Raw genomic sequence first — 20,082 nt, 5'->3', positions numbered from 1 at the left:
ATGGTTTTAAAACAAGTTGTATTTTAAACTTCAAATGACTAGAATAAGCAGGGTACAACAACCAAAGAAGGGGAATTACAAACTTTTGACAAGGGCTCAGCCCGTTTGGCAACCAAGACACAATCAAGAATAATAATTATTAAGATTTCTTGGGAACTATTATTATGACTTTCAAGAAAAGCCCAAGAGCAAGGTTCGACAGGGAAAACTAGAATCAACACCTATATAAGTACACAAACACTTTAATTAAGAAACAAAGCCACTAAATCTTTATATAAACAATGATTTAAGGCCACCCTTACAATCTTGATTTTGCACCCAAAGGAGGGCAGGAAAGTTATAGCGCATCGGAGGACAAGAATTTTTAGAACTCAATATCCGAAAGGAAGAAAAGGAAAGAAAAAGGAAGCGGAGTAAGGAGGGAAGAAGAGAAAAAAAAAAGGAATGAAGAGGGAGGGGGGGGGGGGAGAGATCCTTCCAGGCTGCTTAGACGCTATCACGTTGGTAATGTATACGACCACTCGGGTCAGTGAAAAGTTCAAGGTGTGGCAACACTACTCTCACTTGTCCAAGCACAGTTGATTCTGGCGTATGAGGTTGATAAAGGTTCCAGTCTGAAGGACTTAGTTAGAATTGAAACCACGAAACCCCTAAATAGTTTAACATTCAAAGTTCAAATCTTGATATTGAGCGTGAAAGATATAAAAGGTTGTAACTTTTGCTCACCCAGTCTGTTGATAAATCAATGCAGCAATTCACAAATAAAAGTAGATAAAACGTCGCAACGGACCAGCCGTTGGCGAACAGTTCCGCTCTCTCCACTCGAGTTGTTTTCCAACTGAATGTCTGACCCCTGAGAGTAAGGAATAGCTTGCTTATATAGGTGGTGAACATATTCGAGAAATTACTCGATGAAAAATACGTAGGTGTGACGTCACAACGAGGAAGCAGCAGCAGTGCCAGAGAGCAGACCAGTTAGTGAACAACTGGGCGAGCAAGCAGATGAATGTGACAGAAGGCAGAAGGTAAGACGTAGTAGAGCGGTCGTAACATATTCCCACCACTCGGTGAATCCGAAGGATGGGGGAGATGACGATGATCCAGAGGCGGAGAAGAAATTCCCATGGTAACCACGGAAGATACCATCGCCGGAACTCGTAGAACAATGAAGCAGAAACGGAAAGCAAAAAACCAAACAGGCATAAGCAGCGAAATAAAAGGAAAAGGGAAGAAAGGGAAAAAGGGATGGAAGGAGAGAGAGAGAGAGAGAAGAAGGGAAAACAAAGATGGTAGAAAGTAGAAAGGAAGAGAAAGGTGATATGGAGGGAAATAGAGAGTTAAAAAAATAGACATATATACATTAATAAAAAAGGGGTGGCCTAAATGTATGTATGTATATATATATATATGGAGAGAGAGATATACAATAAAAATAAATATTTTAGAATATTATATGTAATTTAAAGTAAAGTTTCCCATATGAGAAATCAAAAAAGGGAATGTAAAACCCCTAAAATTTATATATGGGAGAGTCAGACATAGGGGGAGGGTGAGTGGAGAGAGCAGAATTGAGTGAGCAAAATGAAAGAGAAAAAGAAAATACAAGTATAGAAAACTCAAAATGGACAAATGAAAGAAGATAAAAAACCTAACCAAAAGGAACAACAAAGGCAGCCTGGTAGAAATCTCTATCCCTAACCCTCAGGAGCGGAAGGAGGGAAAAATTTCTTCATGTGAGAAAAATGAGCTTTTTTAACCTCAGTAGGAGTGTCAAGGGCAGTGGTCGGAGAGGGAAAAGAGAGGATACGGAAATGACCAATCCAGCGAGGAGAAAGCTTTGCAGATAAATTTTGAGAAGTAGAACTAATGGGATGATTCTTTAATAATACAAAATCAGAAACTTGAAAAGATGGGGAACGGACTCGGGAATTACAAGCCTTACGATGAAGATCTCTGGCGTGAAGAAGTTGTTGAAGGGCTTGATTCAGTTGAGTATCAGTGAGAAGATGAGAGGGGGTATCCAATAATGAGGATAAATTCCAAGATAAAGAAAGGGGTGTGTGTAACTCTCTGCCAAGAAACAACTTGGCAGGAGTAAAGGAGGTAGAAGAATTAATAGTAGCATTTAATGCCAAAACAAAATGGGGGAGTTCGGAATCCCAAGACTTATGGTCAGTAGAATGAAAAATAGAAAGAAAAGTTTTGAGATTTCGATGGTAACGTTCTACAATGTTACCCTGAGGATGATAGGGGGAAGTAAAAACTTTCTTGATACCGTAAGAGAAACAAAAATTATAAAAGGCCTTAGAAGTAAAAATAGAGGCATTATCGGAAATTAATATTTTAGGAAGACCAATGATAGGAAAAATCTGAGTGGATAATAAATTAATAATTATTTGGGAAGAAATATTTCGTAACGGACGAACAATAAGAAACTTGGAGAAACCGTCGAGCAAAGTGAATATATAAGTATTAGCTTTTGAGGATTTTACTAACGGGCCAACAATATCAATATAGAATTTTTCAGCGGAATAAGTGGCAAGAGAAGCGGCATATGTCCCATAGGGTTGGTGGTTGAGTGGCTTATGTTTTTGACAAGAATCACATAAACGAACCCATCTGTGGCCAAAAAAATAAAGAGGCAAGACGAGCATAAGTTTTGGCCATTCCAAAGTGGCCCCCAACAGGGGAACCATGGAAATACTGAAAAATCATAGGACGTAAATTTGAAGGAAGAACGAGGCGAGAAATAGCACGTGGAGTAGGTTTAAAAATAAGAAGATGATTCTGCAAACGAAAAGGACCAGAGTAATTTGGAAGAGAAAGGTCTTGAATGAGCTGTTGACAATATGGATCTTTTTTCTGATGGTCCACACAGGACTGAAAAGAAAGGGGAAAATTAGTAAGGGAGGAAATAGAGGTAATAGCATTAACAGGCAAAGAATCAATTTCAGAGTCATGGGATTGAGTATCTTCAAAAAGGCGGGATAAAGCATCAGCAACTGAATTATGAAAACCCGATACAAACTTAAGCGAAAATTTAAAACGAGATAAGCGAAGGAGCCAACGACCAGTACGACCTATTTTAGGAGCATTATGAAGCAACCAGGATAATGCTTGATTGTCGGTCTGTACTACGAATTCGCGATGGTCCAAGTATTCGGCAAAATGTTCAATAGCCAAAAGAAGCCCCAGAGCTTCTCTTCCGTAGACAGAATATTTTCGTTCTGCAGGAGATAAAAGACGACTAAAATAGGCAATGGGTAAGGTTTGGCCATTACAAGTTTGTTGTAAAACAGCACCAAGAGCGATGTCAGAGGCATCAGTTGAAAGTTCAAAGGGGAGGGAAAAATCGGGGATTTGCAAGAGGGGGGCATGAGAAAGTTTGGATTTTAAGGTATCAAAAGCAACTTGTTGAGAATTAGTCCAATGAAATTTAACGCCTTTTCTTTTAAGGAAATTTAATGGTTCCAAAATTTGAGAAAAATTAGGAATGTATTTGGCATAAAAGCCCACCATGCCTAAAAAGGAGCGCAATTGTTTCAAATTCTGAGGAGGGGGAATTTTATGAATGGCGGAAACACGGTCAGGATCAACAGCGACACCCTGTGAGCTGAGGATATGACCAAGAAATTTGATAGATGTTTGAGCGACAAGAACCTTGGAAGGGTTAACAGTCAAGCCAACGGAACAAAGACGTGTAAGAACTTCACGTACATGCAATAGGTGAGATTCGAAATCAGGAGAATAAACAAGGATATCGTCAATAAGAGGAAACAAATATTTGTACTTAAGATTGGAAAATAAAGAATCAACAAAACGCTGCATGATCTGAGATCCAAGATTTAACCCAAAAGGAACTTTTTTGAACTGATATAAACCAGTAGGCGTAATAAACGCAGTGTAGCGAGAGCTAACATCATCAAGGGGAATCTGATTGTAAGCAGAGTTGAAGTCAAAAATAGTAAAATAATGAGAATTAGAAAAATGTTGGAAAGCGGATTGTAATTTAGGCATCGGATAGGCATCATACAGTATATGGGTGTTTAATTTTCTATAATCGACTATAAATCGAAAGGAGCCATCAGGTTTATTAACAATGAAGGCAGGAGAGGCATAATTGGAGGATGAAGGAACGATAGTGCCATCACGAAGCATCTTATCAATTAATTCATTAAGAATCTTCATCCTAGGAGGGCTAAGAAAATACGGAGAGGAGCGAACCGGAGTAGTGTCAGTCAAATCGATATGGGCTGTGAAGTTCTTAACAGTCCCTAAGTTAGGGGTGATTACATCAGAAAATTCCTGGAGGAGAGACTGTACCTGATCAGAATAAAGAGAATTAATTGTGAGGGAGGAAGACTGATGGGAAAAGGGATAATCAAAAGGGTTTATCAACGGAACAGATTTGGATGAAAAATGAAAAGAAACCTGGGAATGAACGGAATCAAGAATGAGACCAGTGTGAGAAAAAAAATCAAACCCTAAAATGAGAGGAGACGATAAATGTTCAACCACAAGAAAAGTAAAGGGCCAGGAAAAATATTGCATTTTAATGTTTAAAGATATAGTGCCAAGGACATGAAGAGGTTGGTTTGATGCGGAAATACATTGCCGAGAAGATGGAGTATACTGCAAATGAGGAAAATTGGCTTTTAAGGATTCAAAAAATGGCAAACTAATAAGGGATATGGCAGCACCTGAATCTAAGAGAGCAACTGATGGCAAATTTTTCACAGTTATCAACACATGAGAAGTACAAGGAAGAAAAGAAGCACTAGAAGAAAACGGAGGAACATTTTCAGGAGGAGAAAAAGTAAATGAAGGCAGGTTTTCCCCAATAATACGACGACTGCCTAACGACGTGGGTGGAAGGCGTTTCCCGAAAGTGAGGCAGTACAATACTTAGAAATATGTCCCTGACCTTTACAACGAAAGCATGTTATAGTTGAACGATGTGTTGATGAAGAAGGAGAGACAGAAGGCGAAGGTAACGAAATAGGGAGGGGAGGGGGTACGATATCAGGTGGGGGAATAGATGAATAATATGAAAGATCTCCTAAGGAATTAATGACATGACACTGAGCCAAATTGTATAACTGAAGCATGGTAGTGGGGGTGTTAAGTGCATCGAGGAGCTGACGAAAGGAAGGAGCAGCATAAAAACGGACAATTGAAATTAATTCAGAAGTATTACAAGCAATGTTCAGTACATCACTATAGGTAGTAATAGAATCAAGATAGTCATGTGTAGATTCAGTAGGTAGTTGGTGGCGACGGACAAACTCAGTGCTTAATTTGTAACGAATCTCATAGGGCAAAAAATAATTATGTATGATAGTCCGTAAGTGAAACCATGAAGAAAAATTAGACATATTATCAAGCCAAAATTTTGAAAAGAAACCAGTAGTTTTAGCCGACAAAAGACCAATTAATTGAGGAAAGGAAGCAAGTGTAATATTTAAAAATTTTCTCACAGAGAAAAGCCAAATGGTCAAGCTGCGAGGATCAGTAACTTGTAGCTGAGGTACAAGAAGCAATGATTGCTTAACTATCTGAATATTAAGTGCACTGTCAACAGAAGTAAGATGGGGGGAGGAAGAAAAATGGGATGGTGGAGATGGAAACATTGCATGTTGTTCAACGACTGGAGGAGATTTTATGTCATCAGAAGAATGCATTAGTGAATCCGAAGAAGGAGAGAAAGAAATCAAGTCCCCGATAAGAGGGTTCGGCAAGGACAGATTATGATATGAGGGAAGTGGTGAAGAATTAGAACTGTCACCCAGAGGAAAGTTATCCGAAAAACATGCCATAACGATAAGGAAAAAAAAACAGAGCGTATAATTAATGGAAAAGATTGTCTGCTACCATTTGTGGCGTGATAAGTCAATGTGGGGTGCCAATAAATATTTTATTCACACCAGTGGCAAAAGGAACGAAAACCTTAGCATAGAAAATGAGATGGTCGACCCACAACAACAAAGATCATCAAAAGATAATCATTGGGACACCACAACGCTCAAGGTAAAACAAAGTTATTTCACTGGTGGTGACTTGTCGGACCACGGAAAGACTTGCGGTCAATGCCTCGTTGGGTGAAACCTAGTATATCAGATTTTATCATTCACCAATCAGCAGAGCCAGTGGACGCCACAGCGGGCTACCCGAGAGGGGTGTCCGTGGTAAGTACAATTTTTTTTTTGTTTTAAAAAGAAGAAGGGAAAAGGGAAAGGTAAAGAATGAGAGAGAACGCACAACTAACCAAATGTAAGAAAAGGAGAATGGTTTTAAAACAAGTTGTATTTTAAACTTCAAGTGACTAGAATAAGCAGGGTACAACAACCAAAGAAGGGGAATTACAAACTTTTGACAAGGGCTCAGCCCGTTTGGCAACCAAGACACAATCAAGAATAATAATTATTAAGATTTCTTGGGAACTATTATTATGACTTTCAAGAAAAGCCCAAGAGCAAGGTTCGACAGGGAAAACTAGAATCAACACCTATATAAGTACACAAACACTTTAATTAAGAAACACTGGGCGAGTTGGCCGTGCGCGTAGAGGCGCGCGGCTGTGAGCTTGCATCCGGGAGATAGTAGGTTCGAATCCCACTATCGGCAGCCCTGAAAATGGTTTTCCGTGGTTTCCCACTTTCACACCAAGCAAATGCTGGGGCTGTACCTTAATTAAGGCCACGGCCGCTTCCTTCCAACTCCTAGGCCTTTCCTATCCTATCGTCGCCATAAGACCTATCTGTGTCGGTGCGACGTAAAGCCCCTAGCAAAAAAAAAAAAAAAAATTAAGAAACAAAGCCACTAAATCTTTATATAAACAATGATTTAAGGCCACCCTTACAATCTTGATTTTGCACCCAAAGGAGGGCAGGAAAGTTATAGCGCATCGGAGGACAAGAATTTTTAGAACTCAATATCTGAAAGGAAGAAAAGGAAAGAAAAAGGAAGCGGAGTAAGGAGGGAAGAAGAGAAAAAAAAAAGGAATGAAGAGGGAGGGGGGGGGGGGGGAGAGATCCTTCCAGGCTGCTTAGACGCTATCACGTTGGTAATGTATACGACCACTCGGGTCAGTGAAAAGTTCAAGGTGTGGCAACACTACTCTCACTTGTCCAAGCACAGTTGATTCTGGCGTATGAGGTTGATAAAGGTTCCAGTCTGAAGGACTTAGTTAGAATTGAAACCACGAAACCCCTAAATAGTTTAACATTCAAAGTTCAAATCTTGATATTGAGCGTGAAAGATATAAAAGGTTGTAACTTTTGCTCACCCAGTCTGTTGATAAATCAATGCAGCAATTCACAAATAAAAGTAGATAAAACGTCGCAACGGACCAGCCGTTGGCGAACAGTTCCGCTCTCTCCACTCGAGTTGTTTTCCAACTGAATGTCTGACCCCTGAGAGTAAGGAATAGCTTGCTTATATAGGTGGTGAACATATTCGAGAAATTACTCGATAAAAAATACGTAGGTGTGACGTCACAACAAGGAAGCAGCAGCAGTGCCAGAGAGCAGACCAGTTAGTGAACAGCTGGGCTAGCAAGCAGATGAATGTGACAGAAGGCAGAAGGTAAGACGTAGTAGAGCGGTCGTAACAGAAGTCAGCTCCCAGACAAAACTATCTTTACATCAATCTGTTTTCAGACAAACTTTGCTTTACAGAAGCGAAAGCTGGGTGGACTCAGGATATCTTATTCATAAGTTAGAAGTAACAGACATGAAAGTATCAAGAATGATTGCTGGTACAAACAGGTGGGAACAATTGCAGGAGGGTACTCAGAATGAGGAGATGAGGGCTAATTTAGGAATGAACTTGATGGATGAAGCTGTACTCATAAACCGGCTTCGGTGGTGGGGTCATGTGAGGCGAATGGAGGAGGATAGGCTACCTAGGAGAATAATGGATTCTGTTATGGAGGGTAAGAGAAGTAGAGGAATACCAAGGCGAGACTCAGTTTCAAACAATTTAAAGATAAGAGGTATAGAACTAAATGAGGCCACAACACTAGTTGCAAATCGAGGATTGTGGTGACGTTTAGTAAATTCACAGAGGCTTGCAGACTGAACGCTGAAAGGCATACCAGTCTATAATGATAATGTATGTATGTATGTATGTATGTATGTATGTATGTATGTATGTATGTATGTATGTATGTATGTATGTATGTATGTATGTATGTATGTATGTATGTGTGTGTGTATGTATGTATGTATGTATGTATGTATGTATGTATGTATGTATGTATGTATGTATGTATGTATGTATGTATGTATGTATGTATGTATGTACTCTTCTTTGGAAATCACCCAGAACAAATCAAGCTGCTTTCCTTTGGATTTTTTCCAGTTCTTGAATCAGGTAATCCTGGTGAGGGTTCCATATACTGGAACCATACTCTAGTTGGGGTCTTACCAGAGATTTATATGCCCTCTCCTTTACATCCTTACTACAATCCCTAAACACCCTCATAACCATGTGCAGAGATCTGTACCCTTTATTTACAATCCCATTTATGTGATTACCACAATGAAGATCTTTCCTTATATTAACACCTAAATACTTACAATGATCCTCAAAAGGAACTTTCACCCCATCAACGCAGTAATTAAAACTGAGAGGACTTTTCCTATTTGTGAAACGCACAACCTGACTTTTAAACCCGTTTATCAACATACCATTGCCTGCTGTCCATCTCACAAGATTATTGAGGTCGAGAGCCAATTTTGAGGTCAGAATTTGACATTTTCACTTGAAATTGATGATATACCTCAATTACCGATTGCCTCGGGATAAACTGGCATTGTGAAGCTAGTTTAGCTAGAGTGTATTATGATACAGGGGAAGCACAATTTGATTTTAGAAAGAATGTTATTATCTCTAGATCTGTGACAGCAAGTCCTGTAAAGTGTGAAAACTACCACACTAGTATCTCACGCATACAAAATTTTAACATATAATATTTACAGAGGAATGGAGAGACAAGTTGAAGCCATACTGGGAGATAAGCAGACAGACTTGTGAAGAAATTTCTTGAAGACACAAAGCAACGCTTACTATACGTCTGATCTTAGAGGATCGAATTAAGAAGGGCAAGCCCATGTACACAGCATTTGTAGATCAAGGAAATGCATTTGTAAACAATGATTAGACAAAGTTATTTGAGATTCAGTATGGCCCAGGGCCAAATGGTTAGCATGCTACTCTTTGGTTCAAGCGGTCCTAGGTTTGAGTCCTGACCAGGATGGAGATTTTAATCTTCATTTTTTATTAACTCTGGGTATTTACTTTGTAGTTATCTTTCACTGGTTGTATAAATAGTTTATAGGTTTTCATTCTGCCTGCTGTCATTTCTTGACGGATACAGTACTTTTGCATCCATCTCTTGGCACAGGCCAGAGTAAAGTGTAGCTTCCACCAAAGTCCCAGTCAACATCCATGGCTGTGACAATATGGAAGTTGCTGGGGTATGAGTAGTGCTGAGTAATAACATTCAGAAGCATGACTAGTGCATCTGAGTGTTATGAAAGGTGCTGCTCATAGGGTCAGTCGTGCTGCAATAGTACTTTCTGGGCCAGTGAGGAAAGCAATGGCAAGCTACCTCACTCCTCATCTTGCCTAGTACGCCTCATTTTGGTGCTGCCATTGGTTTTTTGGGGTTTCCGTATAACCGCATAACCTTTGGTGGTGCAATTTGAGGATCCAACCAGCCTCTGGGCTGATGACCTAACAGACAGACAGGTTTTCATTATTCATCATATGCCAAATAAATAAATAAACAAACTTAAGATTACATCCTATGTAAGACACAGACACACAAAAGTCATGGGCATGAACTCTAAAGACTGCACGCCTCTTTGTAGGCTGTAGAGTATTATTTCAGATTCTGGAGGTGATCGGGATCAACTGCCGAGAAAAGAAGCATTATCAATAATCTGTCAAGAGGTATGAGAAGGAAGCAGTGTTCCAGAAAGGAGTTGCAGTTAAAGTTCAAACTTAAATCAAATCAAAATCATTTTATTTGCAAATGAGGTGTCTACCTCATGGCAAATGATACAAAATAAAAAAAATAAAAATACATGATCAAGAACTAAATTTTAAATTAAAAAGAAAAGAAGACACTTTCCTAAAATACAGTATTACACAATTTACACTAACAATGTTTCTATTAAACACACAGCTCATCCTAATGAATTCTTCTCATAATATCTTCTGTACTTAACACACATGATTTTTTTTTCTAGAGGCTTTGCACTGACACAGATAGGTCTTATGGCGACGATGGGATAGGAAAGGCCTAGGAGTTGGAAGGAAGTGGCTGTGGCCTTAATTAAGGTACAGCCCCAGCATTTGCCTGGTGTGAAAATGGAAAACCACGGAAAACCATCCTCAGGGCTGCCGACAGTGGGATTCGAACCCACTATCTCCCGGATGAAACTCACAGCCGCGCGCCTCTAACTGCACGGCCAACTCGCCCAGTACATACATAATCAACTCATATACAGTATGTAGAGTCACTTCAAATAATACTATACAACTGCTATAAAATTTACATTGCTTCCTTTTACCATTTTGGTACCTAACATGCCTAACAACCTGCTGCGTCTTAACCAGAGCTCCTTTTGCCGCTGCTTTTCAGAGTTCCTGAAGGGCCTTCACAGCTACCGTAGCGGTTCCAGGGCCCTCGAAGTCCCTACTGTACTTCACCCCTACAGGCAGTCCCCTACTCTGGCTGTCCAGTCTCCATAGACAAGGGGATGGAATTCATTTATTCACAAAAATTCTTTATTTACAATAACCTGCACAGGTCGAATGCCCTCTAACGTTACTTTCTCTGTTGGTGTTTATTCTTTTCTTGAATATCTGTATAGATTTTGGAAAATGATCGAACACTTCCCATGGTAAACTGTCCTACTTCTTCACTCCCTTCCCAATGAATGAAAATTTACCGCAATCACTTCTGCTAAAATCCCGGCTAATTTTATACTTGTGGTCAGCTCTGCCGAGATAATTATTTTCCAACTGAAACCTCTAAAAGATCCCCCATGCTTCCTCTAATGTATAGGCTCTAGATAAAGTCTAGTTTTCTCCCTTCTCTTACTTAAAACTTCCCACCAAAGTTTCACTAACATTTCTGATACACTACTTTTCTTCTGAAATCCCCTGTTACAAATCTTGCTGCTTATACAGTACAGAACAAGCAGTACAGGCAATCAGAGACATATCTGGAAAAGAACCACAGTTCAAGGAGAAGAAATCAAAACTTTGAAATTTACTATTGTTATTTTGTCCAAGTCTGCTGAATGGTATGAACACAGTTTTGGAAAAGGAGTACAAGGTGAAAAATAAAATCCCTAACAAACGTAATGGAATGTAGTCAACTTGTGAAAATTTTAAAATTTTAAGACTTGCATCATCAGCATAACTCCACCGTATTCATCTAGTCAAGGAAGCTATTTTAATGTGGCATTGTCATCACACTCTTTTATGTACTACATGCATATAATTTTATTCGTACAGCCACTCATGTTGTTTTATAATTGGACAATTCTATGCATGTAACAACATTTTAATCTGTGTTTTAACTGGACTTCATATTATGTTCATGCTGCACCATTTCAACAATCAAGACTGGCAAGACGCTAACACGCCGCATCACAAGATTTAAAGACTTTTTATTTACTTATTTCAACGTGTCCTCACCTTATTTTCAATGTTTGTATATGTGACTGAAGATGTCCTGCAGGAGGACGAAACATGTATCATGAATATAATCTAATGTAGTCTTTTCAATAAAGACAGTTACAGTTTTGTAAAGGTGGAATTATCAATTTTAAAATTTTCACAAGTTTATACTATGACAATACGGGCTCAAATATGAAATTAATAACGTGTAATAAGGAATGTAGTCAAACAAAGTTAGATGATGCATGAAATATTAGATTGCAAAAGTAGACAAATATTGTTAGTTTGGTAGTAGAATAACTAACAATGGTAGAAGTAGGAAGGACACAAAGTTCAGACCAGCATGAGGAAAAAAGAAAGAAATAAAATTTGCTCACTTCAAACATCGATTTGTATATCACAAGGATGTTTCTGAAGAGTGCTATGTGGAGCATGGCATTGTATGGAAATGAAACATGGACAATAACTAACTCAGAAAGAAAGAGAATAGAAGCTTTTGAAATGTGGTGTTACAGAAGAATGCTGAACGTATGATGGGTAGATCGAATCAAAAATGAAGAGATACTGAATCTAGTTGGTGAGAGGAGAACGATTTTGCAAAATTTGATCAGAAGAAGAGACATGATGATGATGATGCTTGTTGTTTAAAGGGGCCTAACATCGAGGTCATCGGCCCCTAATGGTACGAAATTAAATAACAAAAAGTTCAAAAATCCACTGACCAAAATAAATAAAAATGTCATGAAAAATGAATGGATGGACATGAACCCAAAAAATAACAAAAACAAACAAAAACAGTGGATCCGACCCAAAAACGGTCATAAATAATAGTATTACTGACCAAGGGACCACTTATAAAGCACAGTCCTGAATCGATTATGCTTGATGTCTGAAGGGGTCCAAAAACCAGGTCTATGGCCCTCAGTATGGTACAAGTCGCGAGAAGTAGAACCATGATATTTCTCGAGCTGCGGTACTAAGCAAAGGTAGCGTAAACTCATGGTGTTCCAAGCATTAAGGTACTACTCACAAGTATTGTACGTCGTAAAGGTAATGCAGACCTATGGTGTTTCTCACAGAATGACGCCACTCATAGCCAACGCAAACCGATGAGGTTCCTCACCTAGGTGTACTAAGCACGGGTGCCGGCATTCCCGTGGTGTTCCTCACATAGTGGGTACTAATCACTGGCAACACAGACCTACGGTGTCGCTCATATAGTGGTACAACTCACAGGCTACGCCCAGACGCGTGGTGTCGCTCGTATAGTGGTACAACTCACAGGCAACGCCCAGACGCGTGGTGTCGCTCACATGGGTACAACTCACAGGCAACGCTCAGACCTGTGGTGTTGCACACACGGGCATGACTCACGGGTACTGGAAACCCACACTGAACCCCACTCGAGTAATACGAATCACAAAAATATGGAGTACCTAACAGAGTGGTACTACTCGCAAGTAAAAGCGACCGATGGTGTTCAGCGCGTGATGGTACTAATCAAAAGTAGTTTCATGGTTCTAATCCAAGCATCCCTTGGTCGCCCCTTTTAGTCGCCTCTCACAACAGGCAGGGGATACCGTGGGTGTATTATTCGTCTGCCTCCCCCACCCATAGGGGGTGTGTGTTTGGTCCACGATAGGTATTTTATTTCCCTCAAGTCCGCCGGCAAGCCGGTTAGGACCTCCTTATTCGCCACCTGGGACGCGCCACATGGGAGTATCACCTCTCCCCCTGCTATGCTTGCATAGCTGGATCGCGGAAAGAAGAGACAGAATGAAGGACAAATCTTAAGATGCCCAGGACTTGTTCAGTTTGTTTTTCAGGGAAGTGAATGTGACAAACAGATTCAAGTAGATGAAGGATGTAGTTTTGTAGTCAGCACAGAATGGGACTAAACACTAATCATCAATTAGGCCAGTCCTAGAATAACGAGCAGCCATATGGGATTCATATCAAACAGGACTCATTAAGGAATTTGAGATGGTACAGTGAAAGGCTGCAAGATTCGTGCTTAATGATTTCAATCCTAGAAGTAGTATGACAAGTATGATAGAAAACTTGGGTGGGAGACACTGCGGACTAGAAGGAAACAAATACGTTATGTGCCATGTATAATGCTTACATAAATAGCCCAGCTTGGGGAGAGTTGACTAGAAAAGCCCTGTTACATAGCAAGACAGATCATCTGCATAAAGTAAAAGGTACATCGCAGAAAACTAATGCTCAAAAATTCTTCTTCATTCTGTATTGGCCTGTGCATAGTGCTAAATCTAGACGCTCAAAAATATTTATAGGTTCCGAGTTATCCTCAAAGTGTACATGCAAACCAGCATCGCAGTAAATAAGAACCTTTTGTGGTATTCCAAACTGTGCCCACTCTGTTTGAACGTCTAACGTCACTGTCACCTGCGACATCTTCTGCATCATTGTCACCACTCGGATCACTAAAATGGCTATCACTATCAGCATCACTGTCTTCTGAATCTAACAACATATGCACAATATCATTTTCAGCTTAATTCTTCAAACTGTAATAATAATGTTATTGGTTTTACGTCCCACTAACTACTCTTCTGCGGTTTTCAAAGATGCAGAGGTGCAGGAATTTAGTCCCGCAGGAGTTCTTTTAGATGCTAGTAAATCTAGCGATATGAGGCTGACGTATTTAAGCGTCTTCAAATACCACCGGACTGAGCCAGGATCAAACCTGCCAAGTTGGGGTTAGAAGGTCAGCGCCTCAACCGTCTGAGCCACTCATCCTGACTCCTTCAAACTGTGTTTTGCTGATAGCACTGCCTACTAGCTGCACAATCAGTGTGCTGTAGGCAGGACAGGCAAAGATCCTAGCTTAAAAGCAGCTCGTGCAATGTACAGTGCCAATTTAAAATGGTTTGATGCTTAAAAGCGGTTCTCAGAAGTAATGGCCAGTATACCATGACGCATATAAGTGGATGATGCGGCTAAGCTGTTATATACTGGAATAGCATTTTCTGGCTCACTGAGGAAAGTAAAGGGAAAAAAACCTTACTCCTCATCTTACCTAGGACGCCCACCACAATTTTTGCGGTTATCCTAAATAAAAACATGGGGTGCTATTTGAGGATTAAATTAGCTTCTGTTATACCTTTTCTGTAGCTTTATCAATTAACTACAAGTGATTTATTTAAATTCCATATAGTAATTTCCTTACCTGAGAAAGGCGTAACATTTCTCTGAGTAATGACAGATATTCGAGCTCTTCTAGAAGCTTGTTGTATTTTTTTTGCTTCAGTTTTCTGCTTCAACTTCACACACACACAAAGAACAACGAAAAGAACTGGAAATAAAAATAAAAACCGATAAGGATTTATAAGAATCAATTTCTAAAGCAGAAGTTCATAGAAAATATGCAGTTATAATACAGGATGGCCTAAAAGTCAGTTTAACCTAAGAGAAAACCAACATGACACACAGGACAAATGCTAGGAAAGAAGTAGTGTAACATCTACAGTATATATATCAAATACGAGTTTTGTCTGTACATTGTTCAGAATTTTAAAATAATTGTGTATCTGTATCGGTCATGTCCACAGTAACAAGGAAATACAATTTTTAAAATACATCATTTCTGTATGTATGTATGAACTGTATGTATGTATGCATGTATGTATGCGTATCACAAGAAAATGGCTGAAGGGAATTTAATGAAAATGAGCCAATACAATCTAGGCTATAAATAATTTTATTCACACTGAGTGAAATGGTAGTTTAGGGGAAGGCCTAAAATTTAATTCTCAAATATTTATGTTATTAGTGGTCCTATCAATAAATACTGCATAACAAAAGTTATAATAATAGTATAGAATTTTGCACAATGTGCATGGAATAATTAATTTTCACAGAACTTTCTTAGAGAGGAACTGCGTCGATTACACTACAGTATGTCATATTTGTCACATGGTCGTCCGCATAGTTCACACAGACACTGTATATCCGGAACGTGGAACTTCTTAACACTACTGGCTCTATGGTGAAACCCATGAACCGCAAAGCGGGTCACTACATGTCACAGCTTGTAGTTTGAGTCCATCCAGTCAGTCAACATCATTCTTCGGTCGTATAGAAATCGTCCCATATTTCCTTCCATTTCTCTTGTAGCTCATGCAATAATTGTTGATAGGCCTCAGTAGATGGCAGATGCAACTGCATGCGAAGTTCTTCAATGTAGTATTCCTGCCGAGCCAGGACATACACCAGGTGGGAAGAGGTGAATTTTGAAAGATTCATAGCCTTTTCCAAATACCTTGCTTTGACACTTTCTAATAGTTTCAGGTCTTTCTTCTTCAGGTGGTCCCATATGCATTCCAAAGCATACGTCAAGACTGGTGTCCCTTTCAGCTTAAATAAACCATAGCCGTTTTGAGCGAAAGTTTACTAATATTCTTCACTTCACTCATTGAAGCCACTGTGGATGTTACCTTCTCCTTTATATGTATGGAGAAGATATCGCTATGGGTTTGGAATGTCAGACCCAGATACTTGAAGCTGTTCACTATTTGCAAGTTTATCCCTTCTAATTTTATTACTTGGTTTGTAGCTAGTCTTCCTCCCTTTCTGAAGATCATCATGACCGTTTTCACTTTATTAATTCTTAGCCCATTCTCTTTAGACCATTTCAGTAATTTGTCGTAGGCTACTTGTAACTGCGCAATCGATTCTGAAGTTAGAACCATGTTGTTCGCATACATATAGATTGTGACGTTGTTCATGCTAACTACTTGTACTACATCCAGAACAGCTATGTTAAACAGTAGGGGGCTTAGTGGGTCGCCCTGCAATATACCGTTTGTTTGTTCCAACACACTGGATACTGATCTGTTGTCGTCGATCTGGACCACGTTGTTCGCAAGAATACTCCTTATAAGCATTGCTATGTAGTTATACATAATTAAATTTCCAATCATTTGTGTCTTATATATTCTTACCGTACCAGCTATGATAACAGAAATGTTCATGAATTTGAATTTTTGTTGTTAAGTCCCTATCAACGCCCAGTCGCTAGAAAATGGGTAAACAAAATTGAATGAAAATCAGTACGTAAAGTCAGGGAATAAGGAAATACAATCTAGACTATAAATAATTTTATTCACACTGGATGATATGGTAGTTTAGGGGAAGGTGCCTAAAATTTAATTTTTAAATATGTATGTTATTGGTCCCATCGAAAAGTACTACACAACAAAAGTTATAGAGAATACAATTTCCTATCACATTCAGTTTTACTGTACTGACTATGATAAGAGTGGTGGTGGTGGTGGTGGTGGTGGTGGTGGTTATTGTTTTAAGAGGAAGAACAACTAGGCAAGCATTCAATGTAGAATTCTGTAGTGAAGCACGGGTACATTAGCTAATTCATCTGTATATGTGACCCACTGCACAGAAAGGGAGCTAAGGCAGGATTTTTCATTTTTGAGATTTTCTTCTTCTAAAATTAGCCTATGATAGCTTTTTTTTTTCAAAGTTTATTTTTCTAGGTGCAATACTTCAGAAGATATTAATTATTCTTGAAATAAACTTTCAACTTAATTGGGTTGTATTCAGTATGTATTGAAGAGATGTTAAGTACAGAACAAAAATGGCCAATCAGACACCAGTGGGATCCGAAACCATTCAATATATACTGAACACAATCTGATATATTGAAAGTTATTTCGAGTACAATGCGGTTGTGAAAATTCAATATTAATATTTATTATTGACTATTTCTATTAAAAAACTGTATTTTGAAAATAAATAAATAAATAAATAAATAAATAAATAAATAAATAAATAAATAAATAAATAAATAAATAAATAAATAAATAAATAAATAAATAAATAAATAAATAAATAAAAATCAATCAATCAATCAATCAATCAATCAATCAATCAATCAATCAATCAATCAATCAATCAATCAATCAATCAATCAATCAATCAATCAATCAATCAATCAATCAATCAATCTGTGATATTGAAATAAAGCAAGGAGTGAAGCAAGGCTGTGTTCTATAAAGGGTTTTTCCTCAGGCACTATAGTTCATTCCACATTAAGAAAACAGTATTGTTCTTATGACAACAGGGTTGTCATATCAAATGGCTCTGCTCAACACCATCACAGGTAAACGGCGGCACATAAATTTGTGAATACAGTACTTAAGTTCAAGACAAAAAAGCAAAATAAACTAGCTGCAAATTATTTTTATGAACTAAAGGGGACGAGGGGTTTACAGGGGCTATTTTTTGTTTGTACAGAATCAGAGAAACTACGGCACAAGAAAAACTCAGTATTGAAGTGTAAGGCAAATTGGGGGAGAAAATAGAAAAATATTATTTATGGGCTTGAGGGGTGAGGGATACATTTAACTGCATTTAATCAATTTCCCCAGGCAACGTGGGGTACTACTTTGCTGTCGTATCTCTCACATAAACAATAGTAAAAATTAAATGCAGTCATGAAAAAAGTGGTAAAATTAAACTGCACTTAAGAAAGAACCGCTAAATAACAAAACCAAGCACAAATAAAACACACGGCAAATTATTTTATCAGTACAAGTTATGCCATGATATACTGGTGCACTCCACAACACCAAAATCTTCAGTAACAACTTCTGTACAGTACGAAAATAATAGAACACACACAAATACTATGCAATATATAACCAACTCTCACTCAACACAAGACAAGTAGGCACTGATTTATAGCCTGAAAAAACATACCACAACAAATAAATACTGCAGATGACTTCACTACAGAACTGAGCTGCCGGCAGTTCACAGAGTGAGGGACTACACGAGCAACACAGAAGAAGGAAAATGAAGGAAGGCAACAAAGCGAAGGCTGTTATCGCCATTGTGCTTCCTCCCTGCGAATATATTAACGAAAAAGAAAATGTTATGTAGATATTTTAATAACTCACGGGCAAAATTACCTCATCCTTTTTATTTGTCTTTCATAATACATTACCAAGTACAGTATAAAATCCCTTAATCACGAGGAATTATGGGTGTCTCAGAGGGGGTGTGTTCAGTTCTTGTAGGTCCTTAAGAGCAATACTGTTTTCTTAACATGGAATGAGCTATAGAAGGAAAACAGGAGGGCATCATTGTTAATGGGATCATAATAAATAATCTGTGATAGGCAGACAATACTGTTCTGCTTGCAACAAGTGCTGAAGCTTTGCAGACATTACTAAACTGTGTGGTCGATCACAGTGCTGCAGGTCTGTATTTAAACATTAACGTGATGATCATAAACAAACATGACATTCAACCTATTAACTTGACAGTAGATGACACATCACTAGAACAAGTCCAATGCTTTAAGTATCTCGGCAGTGAATTTGATCACAGCTGGAACAATGCTGTTGAAATTAGGTCCCGAATTGAATAGGCAAGGACTACATTCAAGGGAATGAGCAAACTTCTCTATTTCAGGGACTTTAATATCAATCTCCATCTCCATTTACTTCAGTGTTATGTATTTTATGGTGCTGAGACTTGGACCCTAAACAGAGAACACTACTACCAAAAAAGTTTGATCTTTTGAGATATAAGATGTACAATATTATAGGGAAGGATCCACCTTTCAATACTATGCTATAGACGCCTGCTCAAAATATCATGGGTTGACAGATTACGTAATACTGAAGTACTCCAGTGCCTGAACAAAGAGCTAGAGGTCATGTACAACATCAAAAAGAAGAAACTTGAGTACTTTGGCCATATTATTCAAAATGATAAAAATAGACTCCTTCAGCTTATCTTACAAGCTAAAATTGAAGGAAGGAGAAGTACGGGAAGAAGGAGAATATCTTGGCTATGGATCTACAAGAATGGTATGGGCTCAATACCCTCACTCTTTTCCTAGTTGCTGAGAATAAGAACCAGATCGTCCTGATGACAGCCAACATCCAATGAAGATATGATACAAGAAGAATTAGAATAAGAAGAGAAATTATCTGCATTTAGAGCTGTAGCACAGGTGGCAGATTCCCTATCAATTGTTTACCTAGCACTTTCTTAAACATTTTCAACGAACTTCGAAATTTATCAAAGGTTTCCTGTGATAAATTATTCTAATCCCTTATTCCTCACCTAAAAATTAATATTTTCCCACAATTTGTCCCCTTGGATTTCAACTCCATCTTCATATTATGATCTTTCCTACTTAACCTTCGCTCAGACTTATTTTTCTACGTATGCCATTCCATACAATCTCTCCACTGACAGCTCAAAACATACCACATAGTCGAGCATCTTGTGTCCTTACTCCCAAATCTTCCCCGCCCAAAGTGTGCAACATTTTTGTAACCCTACTCTTTTGCTGGAAATCAAACAGAGCAAATCATGCTGCTTTGCTTT

The 20,082-nt window shown here is 38.6% G+C and overlaps 1 protein-coding gene across 1 annotated transcript in view; it reads right to left on the bottom strand.

Annotated features, from left to right (window-relative positions):
- LOC136874603 (dual oxidase 1-like) overlaps positions 1 to 20,082 on the bottom strand; it is a 335,200-nt gene that overhangs the window by 159,338 nt on the left and 155,780 nt on the right. The window contains exon 17 of the mRNA XM_068227874.1: positions 14,069 to 14,184. Coding sequence (XP_068083975.1) covers positions 14,069 to 14,184 — 116 coding nt within the window. The remainder of the gene's footprint in view (positions 1 to 14,068; positions 14,185 to 20,082) is intronic.

This window comes from Anabrus simplex, chromosome 5 (genome assembly GCF_040414725.1).
Source record: "Anabrus simplex isolate iqAnaSimp1 chromosome 5, ASM4041472v1, whole genome shotgun sequence".
Taxonomy (NCBI): Eukaryota; Metazoa; Arthropoda; class Insecta; order Orthoptera; family Tettigoniidae; genus Anabrus; species Anabrus simplex.
The sequence above is the reverse complement of the archived record's forward strand: the minus strand, read 5'-3'. Positions and strand labels throughout refer to the sequence as shown.